The sequence below is a fragment of the Mauremys reevesii genome, linkage group 2 (assembly GCF_016161935.1).
Source record: "Mauremys reevesii isolate NIE-2019 linkage group 2, ASM1616193v1, whole genome shotgun sequence".
Lineage (NCBI taxonomy): Eukaryota > Metazoa > Chordata > Testudines > Geoemydidae > Mauremys > Mauremys reevesii.
Window position 1 is genome coordinate 125509321 of NC_052624.1, and position 25017 is coordinate 125534337.

The 25017-nt window shown below is 41.8% G+C and overlaps 1 protein-coding gene and 1 long non-coding RNA gene across 2 annotated transcripts in view; one reads left to right on the forward strand and one right to left on the reverse strand.

Moving 5' to 3' along the window:
• Positions 1–942: 942 nt before the first annotated feature.
• LOC120397645 lies at positions 943–3030 on the reverse strand. The gene is made up of 2 exons (XR_005593913.1): positions 2892–3030; positions 943–1159 (listed from the first exon to the last, which is right to left on the reverse strand). It is a non-coding gene; the product is annotated as an uncharacterized LOC120397645 (long non-coding RNA).
• The window catches only part of UBE2QL1 (ubiquitin conjugating enzyme E2 Q family like 1), a 30543-nt gene continuing 7367 nt past the window's right edge, over positions 1842–25017 (forward strand). The window contains exon 1 of the mRNA XM_039523861.1: positions 1842–3075. Coding sequence (XP_039379795.1) covers positions 2242–3075 — 834 coding nt within the window. The 5' untranslated portion in view covers positions 1842–2241. The remainder of the gene's footprint in view (positions 3076–25017) is intronic.

Consider the following 25017-nt stretch of genomic DNA (forward strand, 5'->3'; position numbering starts at 1 on the left):
GCCCCACCCCAGAGCCCGCATGCCCAGCCAGAGCCCTCACCCCCCCTGCACCCCAACCCTGTGCCCGAGCCCCTTCCAAACCCCTCAGCCCCAGCCCAGAGCCTTCAAATTTTTACATTATTTAAATATATATATATCAGCTTCCAAGGCAGGTTGAGTGGGGAGCAGGACTTGGACCTGTTCTGGGCACCACCAAAAATTATACAAACCTGCTGCCCCTGTGCACCCCTACTTCCCGTGCCTATGGAGACCCGCTGGCACTCTGCATTGACCTCCCGTGGTTCAGAAAATTCTCTGATTCAGCACTGGTCAGGTCCCAAGGGTGCCAGACTAGAGAGGTTCAACCTGTATAATGCTATCTGTCAATTATTTTTAGGATCTTGATTTCTAAAAGCTCTTTAAAATTATGGCAAATCAAACTGATGTCATTAATTTGTTTCTTCTGTTTGTATTAAATTAATCTGTATTTTACACCATATAACTTGAAAAAATGGTTATTGCAACCGGTTGTAACATTCTAAATTGTCACATGCATTATTGCCTGACAAAACGAGTGACCTGTTAAGTTAATAGCAAGGAGAAAAAAATAGGGATGAAAAGTAAAGGGCATCTCCAAAATTCCTCAGAGTTGTGTCAAAAAGCAGTTACCCAGATCAAAAAATATGGTTGCTGCCTATAACATACTATGATTTGCACATATTAAAGAAGCCTGCTAAGTTTCCTTCATAGTGTTTCCAAAATGGCTTAAAGGAGTTTACAAATCCCTTCCCAATACAGGCAGCTCTTCCAAACCACAGTAGAGGCCTCCCCAGGGCACACAAAGGGACAGAGGACATGTAATTCTGTAACAGATTTATTCCTTTATCAGATACTGACTTGACATCGATTTTATAGAATATAATAACAACAGGGACACACACACAAACACACTGGCCATTACTATGTGTTCACTGATGAATAGCTGTATTTATTCTTCAGCCTTTGCCTTCTTCCTCCCCAGGGGAAAGTGTTTCTCTCTTCCCTTTTCAGTCTTTGAAGGGGAAAGCGGTTGTATGGATCCAGCACCCAGCGATCACGTTTCTGATACTTTCAGTGCAGTCACAAGCCCATGAGGCCACATTAGCCTGGGCGTTTGGGGGGAGCAGGTGGGCTGAGAAATCTGTAATGGGCCGAAAAACCTGTTCATGTTGAGGGGATGAAGAGGCGGCCGTCCCCAACCAACCCCCCACCATTATTAAAGGAACATTTTAATTCTCCTCCAGCCAGTGGCTCCTGCCCCCGTGCGAGCAACAGCCTGGCCACTCCCCAGTGTCCCGCCTCCTCCTCCGCCTGCAGAGCAACAGACTGAGCGGCCTCCGCAATGTCAGCTCCGCAGCAGCGGGGAACCTGCAGAGACAAGGCAGGGCGGGCGTAGTGCGGGGGCAGCGTCCCCCCGCGCCGCCCCGGTGCCAGGACAAGGTAAACGGAGGGAAGGGGGAAGGACGCCTTGGGCTGCGATCGGGGATTCCCTACCCCCCTCACCCGCCTTCTCGCTGTATGACTCCGTCAGCCCCAACCAGCCCCGTCGGCACACGCAGCGCCCCGAGCCTGGCTGGAGCGGATTCCACAACAAAGAGCCGGGGCCAGGAGCTGCCCGGCTGCCGCCGCTGAGAGGGAAACGGGGAGGCCGAGGGGGCTACTCGGGAGTCGAACAGACCCCACCGCTCGCAGGGGAAACCTGCAGCCGACAGACTCGAGAGCGACGTTCACGCACCAGCTGGAGGAGGAGAGAAATCTGGTACCTCAGCAGGTCCAAGGCTAGCGAGGGAAGGGAAGGGAGGGGGCGCGGGGAAGAGGCAGCGAAGGGTAAATCCCGCGGGCAGAGCTCGTGGCGTGGCTCGATATTGACTGCAGGTTAGTCGGGGAGCAGCCGGCCATCTGCAGGAGAAGCACCTCTCCGGGGTGTGTGGAGGGGGTGGCCCCGCTGTCGAGGGGGGTTATGGCCACAGCAGTGGAGCTCTGGTGACTCCGGGAGCAGCGCTAGTGCTGCAATGCTGCCAGCAGCAGCCCCGGTGAAAGGAGGCGTCTGAGCAGAAGCAGCATCGCCTGGCCCCATCGTCTTTCTGTCTCTCCCGCCCTCCCCGCTCCCGGCTCAGACGTTTCTGTCGCCCTCGCTCACGCCGAGGAGCGCCCTGCTCTCTGCAGAGGGGCCACGCCGGGGCTCGCCAGGCAGCGGCTACAACCGAACCCGCCAAACACAACATGGCCACTCTGCTCCGGAAAATCGGGCTCATCCGGCTGCACAACAGGGACACGGAGGATCCCAAGCACCATCACCACCACCGCAGCAGCAGTAGCAGCCAGCAGGGCTCCTCGCTCCGAGCCAAGGGCAGCCAGAAGAACAGCAGCAACAAGCAGCAGGGCAGCGCCGGCTGCAGCAGCAGCAGCAGCAGCAGCCCCAGCAAGGAGGGCAGCCCAGCGGGCAACAAGGCCAAGAAAGTGCTGGAGCTCTCCAAGCAGCCGCCGCAGCAGCCTGGTTCGGGGGGTCCCAAGGAGAAGCCCCCGCCCCACAGCGCCAGGGAGCCCGGTGCGGGTAAGGAGCCCAAGTCGCAGCTGCTGCCGGGGGGAAGCAGCAGCGGCCGGGCCGGCTCTGCCCAGCTGGTGCCGCCCCCGTCGGGCTCTGCCCCGTTGGCGCCCCTGGGCAGGCAGCAGCACTGCACGCAGGTGCGGAGCCGGCGGCTGATGAAGGAGCTGCAGGATATCGCCCGGCTGAGCGACCGCTTCATCTCGGTGGAGCTGGTGGACGAGAGCCTGTTCGACTGGAATGTGAAGCTGCACCAGGTGGACAAGGACTCGGTGCTGTGGCAGGACATGAAGGAGACCAACACCGAGTTCATCCTGCTCAACCTCACCTTCCCCGACAACTTCCCCTTCTCGCCGCCCTTCATGAGGGTGCTCAGCCCCCGCCTGGAGAACGGCTACGTGCTGGACGGCGGGGCTATCTGCATGGAGCTGCTCACCCCTCGCGGCTGGTCCAGCGCCTACACCGTGGAGGCGGTCATGAGGCAGTTCGCAGCCAGCCTGGTGAAGGGTCAGGTAAGGGCTGGGGCACCCCGGGTTCTGTGCGGTGTCAGCTGTTTCCTTACTTGCAGGGGTTTAAGCCCCCATTCCCGCACAGCCTGCTCCCTGGCGCTGACCTCCTGGGCCAATGGCTCCCGTATGACCTTGGCCAGGTCACAATACCAAGGTGGAGGGTCACCCGCTCTCCCTGGTCCTCAGTGAAATGGGGATAATAACACTTCCCTACTGCACAAGGGCGAGAGCGTCAGTCATGTGCTTGGAGAGCCTCTCCTTTCAGTTCTATACAATGGTAACAGGGAGATCTGAAAGGAATGGCTTCATCCCCCCTTTTCTATACTTTGTCCTGTAGCTGACATTATAATTTCCCAAATATATAATGAAAACTGCTGGAGGAGCCATCCCCAGTAGACAACCCCTTTGTGTTGAGCAAATTATCTTCCAGATTTCAGGTAACATTTGTTCTGTCTTGAATTAAAACCTCCTTCCACTAGTCAGCCTAGACTGGCTGGCCTCCTGCTTTAGACAAGTATCACTGTATAAAGATATACACTGCCTTGAACTGCATCTTCCAGACTTTTGTCTGGCATCTTCCTGCCCTCTCAAGAATTGCACAGATAAAATACTGGATGGGATAGTGAGCAATTATTGGGACTCCCTCAGCACCTAGTTTTTGATAGCTCTAAACAAGTTTGTCTCCTTGACATTAGTTACACTCAGGCTACAATTCTTGCCTAGTGCTGAGCTACCAACATTGCTGTGCAGCTTAAAAATCTTGTTGTCTAAAAAACTAATCAAGTAATTGTTTACTATACATTAGGTTCATAATGGCTAGCCCTGGAAAAGATCTTTTGGCTCCTCCAGCCAGAACAGAATATGTAATTCCTCAATAGAGGATGTATTAGATATCAAATGATATCTAATTTATTCTTGCACTGTCATTTCTAGTCTACGGAAAGGGCCTACTCTTTCAAACCCTTATTTAAATAATAATGATTTGGCTCTTAGCCAAGAAGAAATACTACTGTTGTATTCCGTTTTCTCTCTCTCCCTTATAACACCATTGAAAATGAGATTTTCATGAAATATTTATAATGAATGAATATTTTTTGTGAGATCTCTAGCCCGTCCTCCTTTATGTTCATTACAATGTGCAAGTTGCCTGTGTCTATGTAAGGTGGTTTTCCGATCATGTAGTGTGTCCTTGAAATGTTGTCTTTCCACTTAGCCCACACACACAGGTTCATGTCCTCTAGCAATAGTAGACAATGCAAAATGGTGTTCTTTCTTTGAACAAAGGTAAATAAATTCACTGGATATCTTTTGGGTGGGTCATTTGTTTAATAAATAATTACATTATTGTTACAGATTTACTCACATTCACTAATGGGACTGCTTGTGTGAGTAACTGCTCATCAGTAGCTTCACAGACTGGCCCATAAAGGAGGTGTTTCATAGAATATCAGGGTTGGAAGGGACCTCAGGAGATCATCTAGTCCAACCCCCTGCTCAAAGCAGGACAAATTCCCAGACAGATTTTTGCCCCATATCCCTAAGTGGCCCCCTTAAGGATTGAATTTACAACCCTGGGTTTAGTAGGCCAATGCTCAAACCACTGAGCTATCCCTCCCCCCTTGAACCTTGTCTGACCCTTTTGGGAAAGACATTTCCACAGTCCTCTCCTCCTTCAGTCTGGCTCTAGGTCTGCTACTCATTTATTCAGTTAGTTCATACTGTATGCCTTGGTTTCACTTGAAGATGTCAATTTCCATAGGTCACCTTGGAATTCAAAGAAAATCTACCCATAAAAAAGAGGCTTACTTAATTTAAAATAGATCCATAGTATATTAAACCTCAGTAGTATTTGTTTTGTTATGTCCCATTACTTGTTATTCACTCTTTTTACAGTGATCATGTTTCTCATTGTGTTTGAATAAGGATTGAGAAGTATTATGTTAAAATCTTTCAAACCAGTTCTTAAACTATTGTAATATTTTTCTGTGGTTTGTTTCTACCCCTAAATTGAAAAGGGTCAAAGGAAGTTTTAATGGTATAATTTTGTTTAAATGTTTTGTTTATTCATATCATGGCTCAATATGAAAAATGTTAAATAAAATACTTAGATTACTAATCAATTAAACATTAGTCTTGAACACACTGTAAAATTTCACAATCTTCTCCTTTTAATCACCAAAAGGATTTCTGAAATAAAATTCTGTTTTCGGTTGCAAAGAAAGGATGGTTTCTTCAAAGCAAAGCTTTTCTTTTTTGTTGAACTAAATCTGTTCAAGCCAAAATTTATTAGAGTACTGCCAGCAGTTTGATCTTAGGTATTTAATATGAAAAAGTCATGTATGTATATTGATGTGTATTTGTGAGATAAAGTAAAAATGCTCAGTTAAAATTACTGCCAATAATTTAATAGGCAAGTAGCCATAAAAGGGAAATTTGAGAGCTATGCACTGTGCAATGCAAGTTAATATATATATTAACAGTAATATAATATATACTTGTCAGTTATAGCCTGATAATCTGTGATAGATTACTATCCTGTAATAGAACCCATGCATTGTGTAATGAGAGCCATGTTTTTTGTAATCAGACTCATGTTATATAATCTTGATTCTATTGCATAAGTGCAAGAGCTGAAAGTGCAGACACTTTAGAATCCTAATACCATTTTCATATTTTAAACATTATCTTCTCTTGACTATTAGTTTAATGGGAACATATATCTTAAAGTCATACGAATATAAATGTTGAAAATATGTAACCACTGATCCTGCAAAAATGGACATGGTTAATTCTTATCATGCTGCAAGTAGTCACATTGACTTCAGTGTAACTAACTGCACAAATAAGGATAATTCATGTCAGATTAATTAACTAATATCTGTACAATGGTTTAGCATATAAAACATTGTGAAAATGCTAAATATCATTATTATTTAAATAAGGGTTTGAAAGAGTAGGCCCTTTCCGTAGACTAGAAATGACAGTGCAAGAATAAATGATAATTACTAGCATACAATTCCACTGAAGGATTATGAAGCTATCATAAAACATGCCAGAATAATGCAGCATCAAAATTCCTCATTTGAATTCCAGCTTGGTAGTCACCACTAGCCTGTGCATTAACCCTTATATTGGGCGTTATCTTCAAGGGAATGCCATGCATGGAGCTCTTGTAGGATCTGGCCCAATATGAGCTCAATTCTGCTCCCACAGAATTCAGTGGGTGTCTTTGACTTTAATGAGAGGCAGATCTGGCCCACAGAACAGTTACAGAATCAGGATCAAAAGTAGCACTTCCATTGTTAAAAGAAGACTTAAGATAATATATATTAAACATTCTAACTATTAAGAATGTAGAGTATTTCACATGAAAGAATTCTAAATATATATGCCCCAGTCCTGTAAGCAATTAGGCAAGAATGTATCTTTAATAAGACTTCTTTTGTGAGCAAAATTACTCAAGTGTGTCAATGCACCATTTGAGATGTTTGCCTACTTTTTTCACTTTCACCAGTTTGAACAATATAACTAGGCTGGTTAGTTTCATTTTTTGTTTCTAGTCAAGCCCACTTTTTGATATTTATGTACTATAATGCTGTTCTGTGTTAGTTTCCAACACTGTAGAGGGAATGCTTACATTTTGTGTTGAAAATAAAAATGCCTTTCAATATATTTCTCATATTAGGGTTTTGTCAAAAACAAAAACTAAGCAAGTGAACCCTAACTGTTAAGCCAAACCTATCATGCTTGATAGAGTCCAAATAACACTCATTCACCAATTCCAGGAGTATATCTTGCTCTAAAAATTTGCCATGGGTTAGAGTTTGCCATACAACATCTCACTGGGAAACATACTTTTGTTTATTTTTACTATCTTCGTGTAAGTTGTTTCAGCCATTTATATATTTTAGATGTGCCAAAAACAAAAAGGTTGTGTGTGTATAGGCCCTGATCCTGCACAGTGAGAATTTTACCGTTAACTTCAGTGGGCACAGGATCAAGCCCTTGCTTTCAAAGACTCTGGTCCTGCCTAAATGTAAGCACCTGAGTAGTCCCTTTGAAGGATTGGAACCTTCAGTTCTAACACTGCTTTGGGATTTTGTTTTGTTTTTTCTTTTTCTTTTGGAAAAAAAAAAAGATTTTGCAGGCCACAAAACTAACTAACTAAATAAAATTAAACAAGACAAGTAATTATTTTACTCGACTAGTTAGGAAAAAGAAATAGACAAATTTTGTATAGGAGGTATAATCCATATCTCAGAGAACACACATGTAAAAATAACTTACTGAGTCAACAAGATTACTACTGTTACTAAATAAAAAAGGTCATGATATTGATATTTATAAATCTATCTTTGAAAGCCTTTTTAGTTTGCATATTTAAGACATGCTCTAAGTTCCATTAGATTACTGCATATGTACTATAGAGTATTTAGATTATATAATGTTGATTTTTTTAGTATGCAAACTAATATTAACACAAGAGAAGAGTTATTAAAATGAATCGTGTAATTGAGCTAAAATTGATCAGAGTAGATCTTTGTTTATACAAAACATTTGTTGCAAATTAATATTAATAGCCTGACTGAATTTCTTTCATTGTGGAATTTACAGTTTTAGATTTATGGACTCCCAACTTTTTACATTGAGTGATAATAGCATATCTGATATGTAAAAGTAATAGGACCTAGTCTTTCCCCCATTGATGTAAATGGTAAAACTTCCATTAACTTCAGAAGGAGCAGAATTGAGCCCTTCCTTAACCACAGTGGTGTGAGTTAATGGCATGAGACCAGTTCCATTGGGAGTTGATGCTGCTTAGCACCTTGCAGGAGGTTCTCAATACCTCAAAGGGCTGGTCCCATATTTTCTGCCTTAACTCTGGATCTCTTTTTAAAAGATTATTGGGCCATGAGCTGTACATTAAGAAGGGTTATTATTATTATATATTTATTATTACTGCTATGTAACTGGTTCCTGGTGTACTCATTGCTGACAGTTTGGTGAGCAAAACCTAATGACTTGTCTACACTGTAGTGCTTCAGTGAAGATGTTACCTACGTTGACAGAAGGGGTTTTTCCATTTGTATAGGTAACCACCTCCCTGATAAGCAGTAGATACGACAGGAGGATTCTCCCATCAACCTAGTGTTGTCTACACTGCGGGGCTTAGGTCAGTTTAACTGCATCGCTTCGGGTGTGGATCAACCTGATTTCCTAGTGTAGACTAGGCCTAACTGCCTGCACTAGAGTTCAAATCCTGATCCCACTGAAATAAATGACAAAACTCCCATTGACTTTAGTGGGGCTGGGATTTCACCTGAAGAGTTAAGATAGCTTTAGAAGAATACATTTGAATATCATCATCTGACACTGCATTAGGTCCTGGACAGAATATTGTTTGTCATCTTGGAGCACTCTTGACCCAGTAGAACCTTTTACATCTATGTGGCTAGCCTTAGAGAACTGCACATGTAACTTGTAGCAGATGAAGTGAAGTCCTTTTATTTTTCTTAACAATTTGGTCTTCAGAAATTTGTAAATCATTCTAGAATAGTAAGTATTGTCCTTACAATATTAAATGCTATTATTCACTGAATAAAGGAAATGGGAGTAGTGCCAGTCATATAACTGTAATAAAAAAGCAGAGAGTCTGCTGTAGCTCACATTTATTTAATAATATGATGCATGACTGAGATCAGTGCATATCCCTTCAAACCCTGATGCTATCTTGTTACTTGCAAACAAGCATTCTTCAAAATGTATCCCAAAGCAGTTACTATTGCTATAAAAGTAATTGAACCATTTTATTTGCAGTTTTGCAAACTGTGTAAACACTGTAGATGATAATCAGATAAAATAAAGAACATCCCTAAGGCTCAACAAGAAAAATTTAAGTCCTTAAATCAACTAAACCAAAACACCCCCATTTTATACTTTGCAGGAAAAAATCATAACTTGTTTTCTTTAGTGAACTAAAATAGTTTCAAGAGAATTTTTTTCCTATTTGCTACATGTTAAAAAATTTTCTGTTTCAACTGTCAAATGAAGCCATGCTGCTTCACTATATAATGCTTGAATCTGTTTTATTAAAATGATGAAAGAAGTATGGCTGTCAATGTGGAAATAAGAAATCACAAACCACCCATTTTATTTAAAAATTGCTGAAGTAGCAGGAAAGCATTACCTAATTGTTTCAGGACCCTGGATTGGATTAGTAATACTGGTGGGCTGTCCTGCCTTTAGTCACTGTGTTTCATGTGTTCTCTATCTGGGTGAGGGGACAAAATAGTTTAAGATAATTACTAGCTAAATGATGACTCTGCAGGTTGTGGCATTTGTAAAGCTTCCCTGTTGTAAAGAATATATGCTGCTTGTTTTTGTATCAAGTAGGACAAGTATGAGAATGCAGACAGGACCTAATGTCCTAAAAATAGGAAAAAACTAGCTGGGAGTGTTCTCACATGTTTAAGTGTCTAGAGCTTGATTTAAGCTGATCAATCCAGGTTTTTGTTTTCTTTTTTTAATATGTAACATTTTATAATTCAGGTTATAATGTAAAGTGTACATTCAGGCATCTTCAAAAATAATTTGTTTCAACCATCTATGGAATGTATACAAGAGTGTATACTTTACAAATAGAGTGTATGCTATAGAAATTAATTTGTTGCTAATTTATTTTTCCATTTTTAAAAGTGCATCCGTCACAGTTGACTCTGCATGTATGAAACTTAAAAACACCACAACATTAGTTAATATCATTTTATTAAAATGAGATTCAGTCACAGAATTCATCTGTTAAACATAACCTAAGTATCTCCCACCTTTACCCCCTGAAGCAAAAACCTGAGCAAACAGATGGACTTTTTGATAGACTCCACCTCTTTCCAATGTGAACAGTGGAAATGAATTCCAAATCCATGAGCCTTCACTACCCTCCAGACATTCAATTTAAGGATTGTTAACATGGACCCATCAGCGAATTTCCACTGCTGCAGTTATCCCTAGGAAACTTGGTAGTCAGAGGCTTGGTGTACACTACAGTTAGGTCAATGTAAGGCAGTTTACATTGAACTAACTCTGTAAGTGTCTACACTACAATGTTGCTCCTGCCAGTGTAAGTCGCCCACTACACAGACCTAATAAATGCTTAGGTTGTTGTAGTTAGGGTGACGCAGTGTCTCTGTAGACGCTGCATTACTTACATGGCCTGCTGGCTATCAGCTCTGCGTGGGGCTCACAGCTTGGGCTGTCAGTGTCCCACAGTGGTGAGGATGCGCACCACCGCACAGGAGGCAAAGTGTAGACATGAATCACCACAGTAATTACTGTGGAGGATGTACGTCAACCTAATTTAGGTTGACTTAATTTTGTAGTGTAGACAAGGCCTAAGATAACCAGAACCCAAGCCACACAGAGCTTTATGTGTGTGTATCACTATACATTTAGTATGTGATTGTTTTCTGTTAATTGGTTATGCCTCCTGGGCTTACCCCAGGTGAATGACTTCAGGCATGGGTGGTGAGGACAAGTGTTTAGAACCATGATTGAGAGCCACATTTAGTAGTATGCAAGACTATAAGAAATGACAAAGGTAATGATCATTAAGTAGCAGGCATGTCACTTGAAAAGATGTGAACTTTAAGCAGAAAAAATAAGGAATAAGGGCTTGTCTTCGCTACCAGGGTAAGTCGACCTAAGTTACGCTACTCCAGCTATGTGAATAACGTAGCTGAAATTGATGTCACTTAGGTTGACTTACTGCAGTGTCTTTACAGTGCTGCATTGACGGGATACACTCTCCAGTCGACTTCCCTTATTCTTCTCGGAGAGCTAGAGTACCGGGGTCGTCCAGAGAGCACTCTGATGTTGATTTAGCGGGTCTTCACTAGACCTGCTAAATCAATCCCGCTGCATTGATTGCAGCAGCGTTGATCTCCCCATAGTGAAGACAAGCCCTTAGATACATGAAGAAAATCAGGTATGTCGTTAGCAATCTGAGAGCTATTTTAGACTATAATTTACGAAGCTCGGATTTTAAACTTCAACTTTTATTTGCACCATTGAGATGCTGGAAAGTGATGTATGATCTGAAAAAACAACATCGTTCATGTACATTGTGCTGCTGTCCTAACTATAGAGTGTATTATTATGCAAATTTATTCTCTGGAGTGGGAGTGGAAACACAGGAATTCCAACTCACTGAGATAGGAAGATGTCTTAATTCTTTTAAACAGAAGGGAGAAAATAATCTTCACTTTATCCCTTCAAAGTATACACAGCAAAAGAATTCTAAAGATTTTTAAAATATTCTAAAGTAGTACCATATTGTTAAAAATAATGATCAAATTAGTGAAATAATTAAAAATGAGAAAAATTACTGTTTTTAAAACATACTTTCTTGGCACATAGAACTAATTCTCCCTTGCAGTACTTGGCTGATACCCTGAATAGATGATTTCTTAAGAAACACCTGCTTTTATCACAACTAATTAGATGCAATTTTGTATGAAGAGCCTGAATCACACATTTACTTTAGTGGGGCTGCTCACTTGAGTGAGTTGTGTAGGATTTGCCTTTTTTGTCAAATATTGTAAATAATCACACTTCTGAAATAAGAGTCAAATCTCGAAGGCCTTACTGAGGGCCTAATTGTCCTATCTCGCAGGAAAATATGTGGGAGTTGTCACAAGGTGCTATTCTGTAGGGCAGGGACAGTTTGGTCCACCTGGACCAGGCTATGGGGCTACCCTCAAACCCTGAAAATCCCCTAGGATTGGAACAAATCCCTAGGGATCTACACAGGGACAGGGACTTCCATGTGGAAGCTCTGTTTCTGCAGTAGTTTTGGCCTTTGCACCATTGGAATCTTATTGCCAGGGTCTTGTTTGGCTATGGCTGTCCAAGGGGCACCACTCAATTGTAGTAGTTTTCCAATCTGAGCTCCACCAGGCTGGGTGAGAGGATGCAAACCCCCACCCCCCTCCAGCCTACCCACTCTCCCATACAGATCCCAATCAGCAGGATCTGGCAAAGGGGGAACACAGCCATTAGGCAGCCGAGTCCCCTTTACATGTGGAAGGGGGAGATCCAAACAGAGGGGATCACAAAGGTACAATTCTGACTCTGTTTTTACTTAGGCAAAACATTCATTAATTTTGGTGAATATTTTGCCTGAATAAGAACCTAGTAAAGATTGGATGAAGATGTATAGTTTTGTCCAAAATGTATAATAAATGTAATGTACAAAGGATTGAATTGTCATGATTGTTTAATTGAATGCTAGGTTTTTGGTGAGCATTATGATACTGCACAGCCTGTGTCCTCTTGGGTCTGGCCTGACACAGGTTTAAGTGGTACTTAAGTATGTGAGTAAGATAATTGCACTCCATGGGCTCATTACTACAAGGCATCAAACACTTCTGTGCTGTTTTGAGCATCCTCAAGTCTCACTGAAGTTTGTGGGAGCTGTGGGCACTCCGCATCTTTCAGGATTGAGCCCCACAGTAGTATAAAAGCAAACAGGCCTGGCTCAGAAAGCAGGGAAATCTGTACCCTGTTCAGGCTTGCTTACCAGGTATCCACCCTTCTGTCATTACTACCATGACAACAGCATGAAAAAGGGCACATTCTGAGAGGAGAGGGTGCATCTTGGTGGAAATCAATTTGCACCACACCCCAGCATGCACAAAAAGCACCCATATTTTAGATAGCAAAATTACTACTGTTCTAGAGTAGGATTGAGCTCTCTACACAGTTTATACTACTCCAGATAACAACCAAGCAGTGGGGAAGAGCACACACAAACAAATTGCGCACACATACATGCATATATGCCTGCCCTCAGAAACCTTTGCACTCTCTTCCCATCTTTTCTCTCTGCTTTGAGGATTTTGTGGTGTTTATTAGAGTCAGGCTACTTTGATCAAAGAGTCCTGTTCTGTACATGTTCTCAAATATCCATGGAACCTGTACAACCAGTTGCTGATGGAATAGTAGACCAGTGACCCTCTGCAAATCTAAAGTCTAGCAGTGGGTGTGAGGGAGAGAGAGTGAACATCTCTCCTATTTTACAAGACCTCTTAAAGCCTGCACCTTTTTCATAGTCAGTTTTCATTAGCGTAGTATGTGGAGCAGAGATGTTACTAAGGCAAAACCTGTAAATAATAGTACTAAATCCCAGATATATTAAAGAGTGCAGTGTGATCAACCTCGTTTGTGGCCATTAAAATCAAAGTTTTGAATAGCCCCAGAGAAGAAAATGATATTCATCTAATCAAACAACTGCTTTATGACATTTGTAGAACCATTATATTTAAGATGTATGCCTTTTGTAAGTAGATAGGAGAGAAGGATATTTTTGTGGTTAAGAAACTAGCCTGGGATCAGATGATCTAGTTTCAGTTTCGAGCTTTGACACAGATTTTCTGTGTGATCTTTGCCAAGTCGGTTATCCTCTGTGTCTCAGTTTGCCTTCTGTAAACTGAGGATTGTATTTCCTTCCTCTGAGTGGATTTGTGAAGATAAGTCCATTAATGTTTGTTAGGTGCTCAGATACTATGGAAGTGAGGACTGTCTACATAACTGCATAGGTAGATAGATATATATGTATTTTTTTATTTTCAAAGTCAATTTTTGAGCAGCTGGATATACTCTTATGCATACAGCAAAGAAAAGGCAAGGAGAAAGAGGAAGCACATTCGTCTGTGGTCCTGATCCTGCCATCCATACATAAGAAAGTATTTTACTGTCATCGGTGGGAGATTTTCCTGTACAAGTACTGCAAGATCAAGTCCAAAATCTTAATCCCACAGGCTGTAAATCCCTGACAAGAAATAAATGTAATATACAAAAATAAACTGATGACAAAAATAATCTATTTTAACCTTGTGCAATGTGACTTCTGGTGGAACATATTTCACTTTGTTGATATCACCATTGCAGCCAGTGAGGAACAAAATACTTTTGAGGACACCTATTGGTGGTTACATTTTAAAATTAGATTATACTGGAGCCATTTAATTTGTAATTGTAATTGTTATATTTAATACAATTGTATAAACTGTGTTTAATTTAGTGCTTGTGAAAGTGAAGGACTAGTAGCACTGGCCTTGAGCAAAACATAGTGCAGGAAGATGATATGCAAACTTCCCAACAATCAGCTCTGCCAAGGTATCTCCAATGCCAACCTGCAGATGGAACAGTACTACTGTTTCTAGTAGAGGACTCTCTTTCTTTGTTTACAAAGATTGTTTATTAAAGTTTTAAAGTGATTATATATGGAACAAAGATTTTCCATAATAGGAAATGTGAGTGGGTGCCTGGGATGGGCCACACTGAGAATGCCACACACTGAGCATACTGCAAGAAACAGGGCAGACAATCCCCCCAAACTGGTGATTTATTCTATAATTAGATTCACTAAACCAGTAACAAAGGAGCAGCACCACCACACTGGTTAACCAGAAGCCAAACACAGTCCCCTTTAGGCATTCCAGCCCTTGGCTCCCATCGAGACAAACAGGTCTAATATAGTGAGAGGTTATTGAAACCCAATTCCCCATATATGAGGATCTACCAATCTGACACCCCAGGTCAATATGTATCTCAGATCTTACCTAACTATCAGACTGTCAGCCAATCCTTAGTAAACTAAAGATTTTATTAAGAAAAGAAGAAAGTTACTGAATGGTTAAGGAATCAGATACATGCAAGTGATTTTCAGTGTTCATTGATCAGGATCACAGCAGTGATGGAATAGACTGCTGGCAGTAAAAGTCTCTCTGGTAGCTTCCAAAAGACTGGAAGATCCTCAGTCCATTGTTCAAAATACTCCTTTTAGTTGTAACTCCACAGTCCAAAGAATTGGAGCAGGAATGAGGCATAATGATGTCTCAAGTGTCTTTTATATCCTCTGCCATGTGCATGGAAATTTACTGTCCAAACAAAGCCCAAAGTCCCTGTGTATGGAAAGTTACTGACAAAGATGAAATCTGAGGTTACATGTCCATATCACATTCCTTTACATGTTTTGCTGAATCACAGGGGGTGGCCATTGGTTCCTTGCTCTCTGAGGCATTCTCACAAAATGCTATCTGGAGAGCTGATTCTTCTTACTGGCCTATCAAGCTTGAATAGTTCATTCACAATGGGCTGGTGAGACTGGATGTAAACTACTTTGTCGGTCTCCCCAAGATCAATCACATCTAAGATACAAATACATAGCCAGTATTCATAATTTCAGATACAATTATGATAAATGGATTTAACAAGGATAATCATACTTGACAGACAGTATCTTTTCCATTGACACCTTAGATGATAAGATTTGTATAACAGTGGTAGCAACAATGACATAAATGGTCATCTTCAATCATACAGTGTCAAAGGAAGGAAAATAATTTATGTCAAATATTGATATTAGAAATAATGTATTTTTAGAAAACTGAACAAATGTGATATATACTATAGGTTATATGACCAGTGATTACTATAATATCCTGGGAATAATTTTAGAGTAATTTTTCCACTGGCAGTTATACATGAGAATGTAGAGACCCTATTTTCCATAAAACATCTGTGGCATTTAGCATTTCAACAATCCTGCAATTATTGCTTTCCCGAAATCTGCCATTGAAATTGGTGAGGAATGCAGGATCGAGCCCATAGGTTCTGCACCCTGCTAACGCAAATATCAGTCCTGCAATATCTTAGTATTGTAGAAGTCAATAGGATAGTCACGCTGATGACCTTCAACTATACTGAAACCCAGCTAGATAATGCCATTAGCCTAGTACTAGTGGAGGGGGTGGCATAGAATGAGGTTCAGCATTCTGTAGCTATGAAAAAGGGATTAGGGGAAATTAGGAGCTCCTGAACCACACTCAACTTTTATTGTTCTGAAATTAAGCAGGTCTTCACAGCTATTTATATTAAGAGCTACTGCATATATACTACTGACTGTTAACAATTGTCCTATTGGAACCGTGTGTCTAAAGGGGGGTAGGCAAAGAACACTCACCTCCCCAAAAAGGAATAATTCAAGGGAAATGCCACAATCTGAAATTTACTGAGTTTGTATTTGCTTCCATGGGCTATTCCCATATAGGGGAGAATGGGGCCAAAGATGCATAGAAAAATTACTGCTGAAATTATAGAGCTGCAAATAACTATTCTTAATAATATTGCTCAGAATTTGCTTGTGCTGCAGCTATTCACTTACAATATTTATACATCAGGTTTGTGATACTATTAACCATATCTCATAAGCAGATACTTTAAAGTAGATTTAAAAGCCTGCAATTGGGAGGAGGTAAACATTTGTGTACTAAAATGTGACATGAAAAACTGTGAAATTAGTTATTGCGATGATGCCATGGTCCGAAACCTAGCAGAGCACTTAAGCAAACTTTTAACTTCAGATATATAAGTATTTCTTTGAAGTTAATGGGAATATTTTACATGCTATAAGGTAAGCACATGTTTAAATGTTCTGCTGGATCAAGGTCATGGTGAACATTTCCTACAAAGACATAAGAATTTTATACCTTCATTTAATTTACCATTATTATTTAGAAAAGCCTGGGCTTCCAAAGACATTGGTCAATGCTTTCTAGCTGTACATTTGTCATTGTGACTATTTATGAGCTAGATCATCATTTTGTTGTCTTTCCCAGTGTAAGGGGCCACACATTATTGTGGTGTCCAAGGAGTAGACCAGAAGGGAGATTGTGACTCTGGGAGTCACAATGGCCTGAATGCACAAAAGGAGTCACTGGCATACCACCTAACTCTTAGGTACCTAGAGAAATCACTGTGATTCACAAAGTGTGAGTTAGATGCTTAGACTCTTATATATATTGAATGGAGAGAGAGAGGCACCTCAGAATGCGATTCCCAAAAGCCAGAACACCAGGGTATGTCTATACTATCCGCCGGATCGGCGGGCAGCGATCGATCCAGCGGGAGTCGATTTATCACGTCTGATAAATTGACCCCCGAGTGCTCTCCCGTTGACTCCAGTACTCCACCGGAGCGAGAGGCACAGGCGGAGTCAACGGGGAAGTGTCAGCAGTCGACTCACTGCAGTGAAGACGCCGTGGTGAGTAGATCTAAGTACATCAACTTCAGCTACGTTATTCATGTAGCTGAAGTTGCATAACTTAGATTGATTCCCCCCCCCCCAACCCCCCAGTGTAGACCAGGCCTAAGATAGCCAATAGGAGATGCTGATTAGTGTGTGTGTTAAGCCCTGTCACTGTCTCAAAGATAGGTGCTTAAGTCTGGGCTCTGCAGGGAGGCACCTATCACTGCCTGGGATTCCACATTCAAAATTCTGATTCATTTCAATACAAGGAAATCAGGATTGGGATGTTGGTATCAAATCCTATTACAGGCTGCAATAACCTAACATTAAAATGGAAACAAAAGCAATCCTTATAAGATAAAATTTCATGCCTTTTTTCTTAAAAGTTTATTCCAGTTGTTTGACAGAGAAACTGAGTAAGCTATCATGTTTACTTGGGTTGTCACTGCTACTATTACAGTTTTTAATGAGAGGATTTGGTTACGCAATTGTAGAATTCTGGAAGATGATCTGAGGCTCCTTTATTACTCTAGCTGAATTTTGCAACAGCATGACTACTGGGCAACACAATAAGTCTGTTGGGGGGAAATCAACATAATATTGTATAGTGGCCTAGATGCTGAAAATGTTTTCCATATGCATAATTTCATAGAGTTTAAAGCCTGAAGGGACCATTAGATCATCTAGTCTGACCTCTGGTATATCACAGGCCACTACATTTCACCCATACTCCTATAGTGAGCTCAATACCTTGAGTTAGACTAAAGCATTTCAGTCCTCAAGAGATTAAATTGTTGGGTGCCACAGGCAGAGAATAGGAGAGACGAAAGACCCACCAATGCCCAAGATATGTTCAGATGATCTTAATCCATGCCTCAGGCTCCAGTGGAACCCCTAAGATCCCTGCCATTCTGACCTGGGAGTAAATGCCTTCCAAATCCTAAATCCTGATTATGACTCTGAGCACATGAACAGGACGCACCAGCCAAGCACATACGAAAGAAGATTCTATGCACCATCCCAGAGCACTAGTGTAATGGCCAGGGCATAGGCAGCCAGCCTAGTAGCATCTACCAGGCAAGAGTCAAAGGCAGGAGTCAGGACTAGTTAGTAAGCCTAATAAAGAGAGGGGACCAAGGTCAAGCCAGGCCAGGGTCAAAGTCAGGAGCAAGCCTGGGCAAAAGACAAGGTTAGTAACAATCTGCATTTTTGCTCAGATTGCTCCTTAGACCAACTTCCTGGTGTGGACCAATCAGGCAGCTCTGTTGCTCTGGCCTCTTCAGGCATTACTTTTTGCAATGCCTAACTCTCCGGTAATTGTTGGATGCTATTCTGCATGACTTTCCAGTGGCAGTAGAGCGGTGTCAGTTCCCTAAGTAGCCTAGCGTGCTATGTTCTAGATGTGTGGATCCATACAGTTAGGCCATCTTGTCCTGCTTTTAGCTGTGGCCAATCTCTGATGTTTCAGAGAATGGTGCAAAGCAAAACCCAGACTACAGCTGTCCAGTTGTGCACTGAGGGGAAAAATGCTTTCCTGAAGCATGAGATTCTATTTCAGTCATAATGCAGAGCTGCAAGTGTTCTGAGTAAGCTGAGGACAAAATGCAGAGATTCCTGTTCTCCCCTTGGCCCAAGAAGGAAGGGGATGAACAGGGGGATTAATAGATTCACAAATCCAAGACCAGAAAGGACCCCTATTGTAACAGAGTTCTGGCTCTACTACCCCACTGTGCTCAGCCCCACACTGCTATATGCCTCTCCCCTCGCAGTGTGGGGGAAAAGTTAGAAAGCAATGTGGGGGCTGGGCTAGAGGGCCAGGCTGACAAGGGAGACTCTGCAGTTTAGGACTACAGCATTGAGTATGACCATCCAGTCCACCCCATTCCCTGCCCCTTCACACATAAGCCCATAGGTATACAATTTCTCTCAGAAGGTGGATATCAGCATATCTTTTAGAAATAGATCTAATATCATTTTAAAGACTCCAAGTGATGGCGAGTCCCCAGGTGAGCACTTCCAATATTTAATCACCCTCACTTCTAGGAATTACATCTTATTTCAAGGTTGGATTGGTCTAACTTCAATGTCTAGCCATTGGTCTTGTTAGGCCTTTGTCTGCAAAGTTGAAAAACACACTTGCACCACCACCCCTCCTCCCCGTATCAGATATATTTTCCATGTGTAGGAACCTAGACACAGAGATCAAGTTACCCTTCAGCTGCCTCTTTGCTAAGCTGAATAAGTTGAGCTCCTTAAGCCTCAAAAAATAAGGCCTGTTTTCCAGCCCATGGATCATTTTTTTGTGGCCCTCCTTAGAATTCTCTACAATATTTCCACATCTTTCTTGAAGTGTGGACTCCAGAACTGGACACAGGGTTTTAGTCACAGTCTTACCACTGCTGTATACAGAGGCAAGGTTTCTTCCCTGCTTCTACTTGATATTCCCCTTTTTATACACCTAAAGAGTGCATTAACTCTTTTTGCCACAGCATTGCTCTGAGAGCTCATGATGAGGTGTTTATCTACAATTCTTCTCTGAGTCAGTGCTTTCCAAGGCAGTCCCCCATCCTGTAGATTTAACTTACATTCTTTATTCCCAGATGCATTGCTTTGCATTTGCCTGTATTAAAACTCACTTTGTTGGATTGTAATCAGGTGATTCAGAAAACTCTGTAACAATAATGGGCTGGATTCACAAAGTGACTTGGTTACCTAACTGCCACTGTAGGTACCTAAATCTGGAATTTACAGAATCCCTCTGTTCAGCTGCTGCCAAACCTTGTAGACTCCTAAACTCACTCAGAATTTAAGATTTTGCAGTAAAAGATTTCTAGTCACTTCGCCTATAGGCATGCACACTGCTCCCTCATTCTAGGTGTCCAGGTGCCTAGAGCACCACTGTGATTCATGAAATGGAGGAAAATAGCCATTCCCCAACCTAACTCGCCTGTGAGGTCCAATCCAATAGGCATGCTCAGAGCATTCCTAATTCCACACTAGACAGCAGTGGGGAAGGGGGACCTCCCTCATAACTTTTAAACTTAATGTACATTGGAGCAGGGGGACTGGATCCTAGGTCTCCCACATATTGCATGTGTGCTATAACCACCAGGTAATAGACTCATTCTTATATGTTCTCTCTCTCTTTTTTTCACTTAATGACTCTTTAAATACTTATCTAAATTGGAAAGATTGAGGCAGTGTCACAAGTTTAACAGAATATTCCATAGTCCAGTTGTTATAGCACTCACCTGTAATGTGGCAGAGCCCTGTTTGGATGCTTTCTCTTTTTGAGGCTGTGGGGAGGCGGGGGGCGGGGGGGAGAGAAGGAGGGAGGCTTGAACCAGATGGTCTCCCACATCCCAGGTGAATACCCTAATCACTGGGCTAAAAGTTACAAGGAGATCCTCCTCTAGTGCCTAACTCTTAAGAGAGTATTCACACCTGTGAATTCCAAGCAGACATAGGCCTCCAGCCTGAATTTAGCTGCTAAACTTCCTGAGAGGACTGGGATTGAGGACACATCTCTCCCATTGGCCAGTTTAGACAGGGAGCCACCAAGCATGCTGGCTTTCATGAATCCCATTCTTGGACTCTCTTCTCCCTCCATTCATTGTATAGGGAGCTTGAGCACTTGACTCAGGCCTCGTGAATCCCAATGATTTTCTAGGCACTTAAAATTAGGCATTGTGACATTGAGCACTGCAACACCCAAGTCCCTTTGGGAATCTTGCCCAACTTGTCCTTCTCATTATTTACTACCCTACCAATCTTTGTGACATCTGAAAACTTCACCAGCAATGATTTTATAACATCATCTAGATCGTTGATAAAAATATTGAATAGTGTTGAACCAAGAACTGATCACTGATGGACCCTGCTAGAAATGGCCCTGCTCATTGATATCCCCCCCACCTTTGACAAATATGTTTTGAAATCTGATAGTGAGCCAGTTTTTAATCCATCTAATCTGTGCCCTATTAGTTCCATTTAATGTAATGTTTTAATCAAAATGTCATGGAGAAGTCTACGTATACTATATCAACACAACTGCCTTTATCAACCAAACCTATAACCCTGTCAAAAAAAACAACAGGTTTGTTTGACAAGACCTACCTTTCATGAAACCATGCTGGCTGCATTAATTATATTTTTGGCCTCTAAATCTTTGTGGATAACCGCAAATTAATTACCTGTGATCAATATCAGGTTTACCAGTCTATAGTTTCCTGGGTTGTCCCCTTTAACCTTTATAAATATTGGAATTACATTGGCAGTCCTCCCATCCTTTGGAATTTCCCATTTTCCAATATTTGTTAAAAATTAACATTAATGGTTCATAGAGCTCCTCAGGTAGCTCCTTTAAGAATCTTGGGTATAAGCTATCGAGGCCTGTTGATTTGAAAATCTTTAATTGTGTCAGATGCTTCCTCTCATTTTCTATTGTTACCGATGGTAAAGTTTCTCTTGCATCCACAAAATTATATGGGATGGATACAGACTCCCGCTTCATTCCAAATATAAAACATTAATGTCTGTTAAGCATTCCTGCATTTTCTACATCACTATTTACAGATTTACCATCTGCATCTAGCAGTGGACCTATACCTGACCTAGGTTTTTTATTGTTTGTTTGTTTTTGTTCCTAACATGTTTTTAAAATGTTTCTTATTGTCTTTACTCCTATTGGCCATTGTTATATCATTGGTTCCTTTAGATTCCATTATCAGTCACCTATATATTTAACTTATTTTATTCTTGAACTATTCCCAGTTGACATTAACACTTCCCTCTTTAAACGTATATTCTCAGTCAGTTATGCAGACAATTGCTTTACATTTTGAAAACGTGGTCCTTTTACAGTTCCAAATATATATTTTATTAGTTGGTGCCATATTCTGTTTGTACAATGTAAAGGTAGTCAGATCCTGATCACTGGTATGCAGGCAATGGCTAATTTTTAGGTTAGCAATCCATTTCTTTGTCCATTAGAATGAGACTAATATTGAGTCACCCCATGTTGGGTGCAGGATATTTTGTGTTCAATTATGTATTATTTTTAGAAATTCTGACAAAGTTTTCGTACTGGCTGCATGTGTCCAGCAAATGTGCCCCCAGTTGAAGTCACTCATAACAACCCAGTTTTTCTTTCTACACATTACAAACAGATGCTTAAGGAGCAGTTTGTCCAGTTCTCTAGTGAGATTTGGAAGTCTGTAACATATGCCCACCAGTACCCTATCTTTAGTTTTACTAGTTACAACTTTAATCCATAAAGCATTTGGGGTCCTGTGATTCTGAATTGTCTATGACTGTAACTAGTGATAGTGTCTTTGATTAAATGTACCATCCCTATCCTTATGAAACAAGTTGCAACCATCAATTTTAATGTTCCAGTCAAATGACCTGTCCCACCAAGTTTCAGTAATATCAGCTGTATCATATTTCTTCTCATTCATAAGCATTTCCAACTATTCTTTATTATCTAGGCTGCTATCATTAGTATATAGACAATTACATTTTTTTTATTCCTTACATGCCTCCTAGTGCTTGGATTTGTCATGTGCATGACATCTTGAGATTGGTCTACATATTTGGGTGTTTGTACCATGGTTGTCCCATTATTACCCTCACCCTTCATGAGTATGCCCTCCTGCTACTCTAGATAATCTACAGGGGGTCCCTGGTATATGTCTCCCCCTTGCCTGTCATTTTGCATATCCATCGCTCATCAATAGGGGTACATGTTACAATTCATGTTGGTCCTGATCCGCATTTCCGTCACTTGCAACTTACTCACTTCACATTTTGCATCGCTTTTTCGTGGGTGCTTAGCATCCACGAGTGGCACGGCTGGCCACCGATCAACTCCTCCCTCTCCCTCCCAGCGGCTCCTGCGTGCGGCAAAACAGCTGTTCAGTGGCATGCAGGAGGCACTGGGAGGGAGAGGAAGGAGTGGAGGGACAGGGCACGCTCGGAGGAAGGGGTGGAACTGGGTGGGAACTGGGACATTATTTCCTATGGGGAAAAATTCCCTGGTATCCATTGTTTTGGTATCCATTGCCCTTTTCAAGAATGCAACCCCGATGTATACCAGGGACCCCCTGTATCACTCAAGAGATTAGTAACCCTACTACTGAGCTAGAGGATATCAGAACCGTACAGCCACCTCTCTCCATAATAGGAGCCTCAATGTTCCACAAAACCAAAGTCTTTGCCCCTACACCATTTACTTAACCACGGATCCTGTGAACAAATTAGATATTTTCAAAACATGAGATAAAAGTGAAAGGCTTCGATACAAAACAAATCATTTGCCAAAGTTTTCTGTTTGACATGACAGTCTTTCATAGCCAAAGTACCAGTCAGTACTAATTTTCTCAAAGTACCCTTAGCATGACATATAAGTGAAAAATTATTCCATAAAGCTGGTAATGTGGGCTAACTTAGTAATGGTTTATGTGAAATGCTGCTAATATTTAAATATTTTTATGTAACTTTTGAATATCTTTTTTAAAGGCTTGGTCCTGCTCCCTGAAGTCAGTGAGTGTTTTGCTTTTGGTTTCAGTGGGAGCAGCACCTACATCTGATTTCTGATTTCTGGCCAGTTCCTGCTTGCCTTTTTCCTGTGTAACCACAGAGACGTCAATTGGGCTGTTCATTTGAGTAAGGCAAATAGAATTTGACTTGTGTTTAAATATACTAATTTTTTTTAAAGAAGCAGTTAGTTGTTCAAAGTTCTGCTTAGATAAATAAATGGTGATAAAAAACTGAAGTGTTGTTGTCCTCTATAGTTCTTTATTTTAACCTCAATTAGCTCATTATGAAAAGGACCTCACCAGTCCTTAAAAAAGATTCATTCATACTTTAGTAGTGCGTGGAAATAGCTGATGGCACTTTTTGGAGTTACATTTGTTTTAAATGCCTTTATGAAAAGCTTCCTTTTTTCTGTTGCTTTTAAGTTTTATAGAACATTTTGATCAAGTTCAACTCAGAATTGGTCTTTTATGAATTAGGGCCTGATACTTCAGATCTTCAGTCATGCACTTAGCACTTAGTCCTTGCCCATGGGAGCAATAACTATTCATGTGCTTTAGAGTTTACAGGATGGCACCCTTGTTTAGTTTAGTTTTACCAACCCCGAACAGGGAAGTGGCAAGAAAAAAGATGACCCTAGTTTAGGTAAACAGGGGCGGCTCCAGGCCCCAGCACGCCAAGCGCGTGCTTGGGACGGCATGCCGCGGGGGGCGCTCTGCCGGTCGCCGGGAGGGCGGCAGGCAGGGTGCCTTCGGTGGCATGCCTGCGGAGGGTCCGCTGGTCCCATGGCTCCGGTGGACCTCCCTCAGGTGTGCGGGAGGTCGACCGGAGTCGCGGGACTGGCGACCGGCAGAGTGCCCCCCGCGGCATGCCACCGTGCTTGGGCGGTGAAATGTCTAGAGCCGTCCCTGTAGGTAAAACATAGGTCTGTGCAATCAAGATACAGTCAGTGCTGTCCATTTACGATGTTCAATTGCACAAAAGGCTCCTGCAAAGGTTAGGATTGCTACATTTTCAAATAGCAGCTTTAAAATATATTATAGGTGGGGCTGGTAGCATCACCTATTAAGAAGTTGCCTGATACTTTCCATTATAAACATGTGTGAGTCATAGGCAATGCCAGCACCCCTTGGTTTGAAGTGGTTTCCATCATACACAGGGTTTACAATTTTGTTCAGTGGCTTTCAGCACCCCCACTATAAAATATGATCCAACACCTTTGGTATGAATTGCCATTTTCAAAGGCTTATAACTTGGCAAATGTGCGTGGATTTTCACAGATATAGCAAAAGGAACTCCCTGACGCTAAGGCCATGCCCCCC